At 44.0% G+C, this 7,005-nt stretch overlaps 1 protein-coding gene across 1 annotated transcript in view; it reads right to left on the minus strand.

Annotated features, from left to right (window-relative positions):
• The window catches only part of LOC8037539 (QRFP-like peptide receptor), a 28,683-nt gene extending 22,197 nt beyond the window's left edge, over window positions 1-6,486 (minus strand). Inside the window, exon 1 of the mRNA XM_029981382.2 lies at window positions 6,183-6,486. Coding sequence (XP_029837242.1) covers window positions 6,183-6,482 — 300 coding nt within the window. The 5' untranslated portion in view covers window positions 6,483-6,486. The remainder of the gene's footprint in view (window positions 1-6,182) is intronic.
• Window positions 6,487-7,005: the final 519 nt, after the last annotated feature.

Here is a 7,005-nt window from a genome sequence, read left to right on the forward strand (position 1 = left end):
GCAAAAGCGAACTCTTTGGCGCTTAGCGGCCTTTCTCCTTATGCTGCGCCATCTCACGGCGTGTGTCAGAAGTGAGAGCGAACCTTCGGTAAGCGGTACCGTTCAGACGCCGCCATCTTGTTTTGTGGAAGACCTATCACCCATTTTGTTCTTGCTAGTCTATGTCCGCATGATCAAGCTTGTATAATTGTTTCCTTAACGCCACTACACTGGTTACTCATCGACCTGTATCTTTTTCAGTATCACGATGAATTTTTCAAGAATGCGGCTAATTAGCTCGATCTCAGAACCACTTTTTTGCCGTATTGTACGGACTGTAGTCCGTACCTGGTGGATGGTAACAGGGAAGATATTGGTTGAAAAGCAATATTTTTCTACACTTTGTCTGTACCCGGTAAATAGTTCGGTGGTAAAACAATATATAAGTATGGGTTGTTTCATCTCAAATTGGGCAGGCTAAAAGGGTAGAAAAAATATATGTTTTGGGGGAATTTCTCAATTGAAGGAGGGCGCAAACCTCATGTTTCCCAGGTTTTTTGTTCTCGAGTTACGTAGAAGCCGCAGTGCCAGAAACTAATATTTTGGCCTGCGGCTGGTCGCGTGTTTGACACCCTCTGCTGCCGCTGCTGTTTTGCCTCCGCCATCTTAACTTTTCCCCTCGTTTAGTATGTACTATAAAGATACTCTAATGCATTCAAATAAATCTAGGAATTGTATTTAAATAAAAAATGTTGAACTCGTCGTTCAGGTTTTATTTTTGCCAACGCTGACAGGTCCTTACTTCGTCTGTACTTGGTCTTTCCGCCTGTTAGCGCCCAACGGGATGCGACAGCAGTCTTTCAGAATGGTTGTATGACGCATTGAAAGTATCTTATATCGCTACCATTTTTCCTGTACAACGTTATGTGGGGAATTCAACTAAACCCTCTTCATACGGAAAAGTAGCGACATCTTATGATGTATGCTGCCTGCTATCTTGGGCCAAACCAGGCGGCGCTACCGTCGACGCGAGGGCGTTAAAAAGCAGAACATAAAGATACAAGGTGTGCGCGTCAGAGGTGGAGGGAGGCGATGTCGCTCCCTTTTTTATTCAGGGGCATTAATTTCAACTACCCTGGCGTTAACTGGAAAGAACTTTAAGCATAATAATCGAACCCAGTTGAAGCCTCGGACTTTCTTGATGTAGTGAGAGTTTTTCGTTTTTTCCAAGTAGTGACTCGGCCCACCAGAAATGACGCTATTTTGAACTGATTGTTTACATCTTCCCGCTATGATATTAGGAGGATTCACGTTCTTAACCAAATCAGTGACCGGAATATATTTTTTTAGAGCGAAGCCGTAGGTCAGGTTTTTTCGTGTCCGTCTACAGAAAGCCATCGCCCGCGCATTATTACTGTTCGCGACGCCTTATCTCTCATCATGTGGTTTTGACAGTTGTTTCAATAAGAAAACCACTAAACAAGTGTCAAAACTACGTGATAGATGATAAGCACGTAGCGTTCCCCGCATGCATTTCTCGGTAAGGATAGCGGTTGCATAAGCTGCCGCGGCAACGGTATACCGTATGAAGTATTCCATATATATATATATATATATATATTAAAAAAAACGTCTTGGTACAATTCATTTACTTTTTTTTTAGCAATCATTTGGTATAGACCCTTTCGCTGTTTAAAAACATGAACTGCCGCCTGCGTCCCAAACAACTTCCGGTCGCCCCGTCTTTGCAAGCCTGTTGAGCTTGCTTATGTTACCGGTGCTAGACAGCATAAATGGTACACGGACAACAAAGTAGGATATTTAACCAGGGCCTTTGGCTGTACAATATTACATCTTGGAGGAGCCAAGTCGGTCTACGAGAATACTCGATGCATTTTATCCGATCTCGCGCTCGTTCGCTCTTTTGGCGTTCCCCTGGAGAATTTGTGGTTAAACGTATCACCTATATATGAAGCAGCGGTGCTAAGGTGGCCATTGTTAATTGTTTTTATAAACTGGAAGCTCTCTGGGACGTCAAAAACCGGAGATCTACCTGGTGGCGTTTGCCATAAAAAGGGTCTATAGTGCAGTGGGCAATTATTGCAGGTGATACCACACCTTCGCTGTCCAACCACCTTCAAAGCGTAAATTGGAGCCTTATTTTTATTTTATTTTTTTAATTATGCTAAGTATTAAATAAGGAGTCACGACACAAAAAGGAATTTAAGACTAGGCTAAGATCGACGAGACCGTCCGTGTTATATCTTTCCAAATTTTGCGTCCAGATACCTACGCTATATTAATAAAAGACCGCAATATGCGAACTAGAATACGCTGAAAACAAAGCTTAAAAGGATGGAATCCGCTTTCATTCCTGAAATTGCGCTAAAAGAACATGCTGAGCGCCTGTGGTCTCCTAAAACAGCAGAGATTCTCCATAAAAGAAAACGTTTGTTTTACCAAACGAAGTTCAGCGAATTTGTCACACATTAATCAAAATATAATGTCGTACAATGAATACAAATAAAACATTAGGAAGGCACAACAAAAAAGTATTGCATGAGTGACCTCCTGAATGTATTCAAATTTAACCCCAAAAAAACTTTGGGTTGGACAACAAACAAGAGTGAACCTTGTCTAACATTTATCAAGATAACGGACAGCAGCTCTCCCACCACCTATCGACAGCCATTTTTACATTGGTATTTTTTAAGTGTCTGTCTTTACCGAGAAACAGTTTCCTTTACCATGTCATTCATCCTGTGTTTCGCCTACTGTAATATGTGAACCTGTTATATTTCTCACAGCAATGTTCATTTATAGTTACTCGACATCTGTGCATCAGCATCTGAGTTACGCCGCCTGCTGACAGTTTGATGTTTACTAACTAATTTATACGTTTTTGTGTTGTGTACTATCTTTGCTTTAGCATTGTCTTCATTGTGATCCTGAATATATTTGTTTCTCGTGGTGTATTTGCGGAAGTACACCAAACAACGACTTTTCCTTAGCTCTATACTCGAAAAAGACGAGATGTGTTCTAAACTTCTTAACATAATTTGGGCAATATCTTGTTATTTGCTTTCTGTTATGTTTAGGCAGTGAGTAGAACATATACCTAGTAGGCCTCCGACGGACTGGAAGTTTAGGTAAGTGTTGCCAATGTTTAAACCTGGAGATAAATATAGTGTATATAATTAGAAAGCAATATCCTTGACAAGTATACTATGTAAAACTGTAAAATATATAATGTACTCCCATGTCATTAACTATTTATCTGCACTAACCAAAATGGCTTAAAAAAAAGGTTGAATTGTTATGTGTGTGAAGCACCACATTTTCAATTCACTACTAATTTTCACGAAAGCATTCATTCTTTCAAAACTTCTGATGTTATTTTCATTGGTTTTGCCAAAGCCTTCGATACTGTACCCCATCAATCTTTGTTCTATAAGTTAACTCAACTCAAAATTCATCCAGTTATCATACATTAGATTACAATTTTTGTTTTCATTAACCGTTAGCGAGCTACATATGTTGGGGGAAATATATCAAAAGCAATGGCTGAACAAAGGAGAGCCCAGCTTTATTATATCTGTTCAACCATATTCATGCATGCATCCATCCATCCATCAATATGGCGGCACCATGTGATCAAATCAAATTTATACGAAAAGAACTGACGCAGCCAATATATGCTAGCCCACTGTCAAACGGGCGGACATTCCCTTTTGGTGGGATTGATCAATCACTACCCGGTATTGAAGTCCCTAGCGAAAACCATCGCGCCTCTCACCTTCAGACTGGCCATAATTTGACAGCTGTTCCGAGCTGTTCCGCGTATACGTTTCACATACAATATACTCTTCTTAGCCCGTCGTCACAATGGCTGGCATAAGCTATAGGGCTCTCGATGACCTACGCTTATAAAAAAAACACAATTCAGCTATTGAATTGGATTGGATTATATTTAATGGCGACCCCCTTACAACGGGGGCCGCTCGCCGGAAGTTCCGGCGAGGGCTTGCCAAAAAGCTATCTCTGCTGGGCCGCCAAGTGCCTAGCCAAGACCAGCCGAGTTCCTCGTCTGTTAGATTTTTTGGTGCTTAAAGTTATGGTTGCCAATTATCTAGAACTGTATATAAAATTGCAGGAAACGGTTTTTCGTAATCCAGAAATGTTACAACAGTCCGCGACAGAGAATATCGCTATCGTCTGAGCTTTCTGTCCACTTATCCTAAGATGAAAAAATTGAATTTCCTAATTGTAACGATTACTAATTCTGGCCACTCTGAACTGAGTATCAAGCACCGCGACATCATCCAGGAATGCAGTGCCGCTACTCTAAGCGTAACTTATCTAATGGCTTTTGCATAAGCCAATCACAAAGCTAATTTGGCTAGACTCTTCAGGTCTCTCGGAAACTGTAGAATGCGGTGCTCAAGGAAAGTTTCGGCGACTTTATAATTAACGCATGAGTATGATGGATGGAATGCGTAAATGGGATTTCTGCGTTTCGGGCGGGGGACATCCTCAACCTATAGCATTCCCGTCATCGTGAAGGTAGGAGTCCTGTCAAAATCGAGTTTGCGAGCGATGGGAGAGGAAATCCTTTGTAATTGAGACTCTGCCACTGCGTTCGCGTTACGTCAAAATTCGAAACTCGTAGCCGTTTTGAACTAAAACTACCGCTGTTATGTCTTCATTTTTGTTTGCTCAATTTCTGCCTGCCAACGTGGTGTTTCACAATCCTGATGGTGGCGCAGCAGTAAAGGTGTGCATGGCGGTAGAGGTGTGCATACTATACTTTGTGTGGCTCGCTCTACAGCTCGTCTGTTCATAAAAAATTCAGAGCATAAAGTTAATATAATAATCTAGAAGGACAGGTCCCATGCATTTGGGTCGTTTGAGAACTGTGGGGCACAGAAGCGGACATAAGCAGACCTAGTTGGCGGTCCCGATGGGCCCAAATCACTGTCGACGCCTTAATGTGCTCAAAAAAGCAGCATAATATCACCTTTAAGGTATGTACCTTATTTTTTCTGGTTCACTTTACAGGACAACATCTGAATCTCATATTGTATCAAACTAAATGAAGTGGCAAGCGTTAGTGCAACTTCAGCTCGACGCGTCAAAACGAAAACGCCTAATCTTTCGTCTGCTTTCTTTCCCCGCTCTTCTGCTGCTGTCTTTCTGATTCTTTCTCTCTGGACTGCTGATGTCAGCGGCCAGAATTTGTCACGTTCTTGCTCTCGTATTTACACCCCTGCTCCAGAGGCACAGGTTGGGCAGTATAGAGCCTAAATTTGAGAGCGGAAGACTGAAACCATGCAAAACTCTCGAAATTTAATGGCGGACGCTTCCTACTAAAATTGTGTTCGCGTTCGCATCCGCGTTGTCGCGCGGAAACGAGGATAATGTGCGGAGATGAGAAGCAAGGCGGAGACTCTTGCAGGCAATGGACGCTCTCGCTTCCTGTTTGCATCCTTCTATTGCAAACACCGACCATAAACGACATGACCCCCATCGAGCAATTGGAAACGCTCTCAATTTAGGCCGACTATATAGGGCGCCTCGAGCCCCCGATTACTTCGATGGGAGCAGAACGTGGCAAATCGTCAGCGCTGCTGACATCGCCGCTCCCGAGAGAAAGAACGACAAAGAGAGCGAAAGAAGAACAAAGAAAGATATCAGACAAAAGGTTAGGCGTGTTCGTTTTGCCGCAACCGGCTGAAGTTGCTCGAGCGCTTGTCAACCTTATTTAGTTTTGAACGAATCGCGATTCCAGTGTTTTCCTACAAAGTAAGCTATAGAAAAGAACGAGGTACAGTACTTACAGATGTTGTTTTGCTGCTTCTTGGTGCATATTAAGGCGTCACCAATGATATGGACCCATCGGGACTATCAACTGGGACCGCCTATGTCCGCGTCTATATGCCCCGCCGTTCCGAAGCCGCCCGGGTGCATGGGGCCTTTCCCTCCTGATTACTACATTCACTCTATGTCTGCAACCGCTCGCTTTCTTCCCGTGTGCTTCCACAAACGACCGCCAGGATCGCGGCAAGCCGTACCATAACACGGGGGCTGATTTCCATTTTGTGGACCTTCCAATGCACTGGGACTTAAGGACGCTAAAGGCAGTTGTCCGAAATGCGCGGTCTGGGCACCACGGGCCAGAGTCTATCCGAGTCGCTCCAACTGACCTTGACGGGGATGCAGAGCAGGACAATGAGGAGGTCCGCCGTCGCCAGACTGGCGAGGAAGATGTTGGAGATGCTGCGCATGCGCTGGAACCTCGCCACCGTGTACACTATGAGCAGGTTACCCACCAGGCCGAGGAGCAGCGTGGAGCCGTACACGGCCGCCGTCGGCACCAGGTCGGCGAGATCGTAGTGGGTCGAGGACTCAACGTAGTCGTAGTCTTCCGGGAGACCCTCTTCGCCCCCCAGGGTGACGTCCAACTCCGGTCCCCAGGTGGCGTTGGTGGCGGAGGTCGACGTCATGGCAGCAGTCTTCAAAACCTGCAGAGACAAAAAGTTGGCCGCACGTTGAGATCTGAACACTGTCTTTGAGGCAGTGTTGACTGTAACTCGTTATAAGCAACGGAGTTACCGGTAACGTGCTACTTTCTAGGTAATGTACATACTCATTATTTTCTCAAATTAGTAACGGGTAGCGTACTTACGTTACGTATTTCCAGTAACGGGTAAAGTTGTTACGTTCCTCGTTGCGTCTTTTTCGCAAAAGCTGAAAAAAGTCCACTTATATTTGTTCGCGTTTCTTTACATCATTTTACCTAAAGTTAAGACGCAGCGGACGCTAAGAGCTGATGGGACCAATGAGAGAACATCAAAAGGGAACCATCACGGTGTCCCTCGTGTTTTTGTACGTGTTCTATGATGGTTGGACCAATCATAAACAAAAATAAAAAGGTCCAATGAGTCGTGCTTTTGACGCTGCTTGATTAGTCCCATTCGCTCGTAGCGCTGACTTAGTGGAGTTAAGCTCAAACCAAGTATAATCTCT

The sequence above is a fragment of the Ixodes scapularis genome, unplaced genomic scaffold, assembly GCF_016920785.2.
Source record: "Ixodes scapularis isolate PalLabHiFi unplaced genomic scaffold, ASM1692078v2 PGA_scaffold12__126_contigs__length_90152505, whole genome shotgun sequence".
Lineage (NCBI taxonomy): Eukaryota > Metazoa > Arthropoda > Arachnida > Ixodida > Ixodidae > Ixodes > Ixodes scapularis.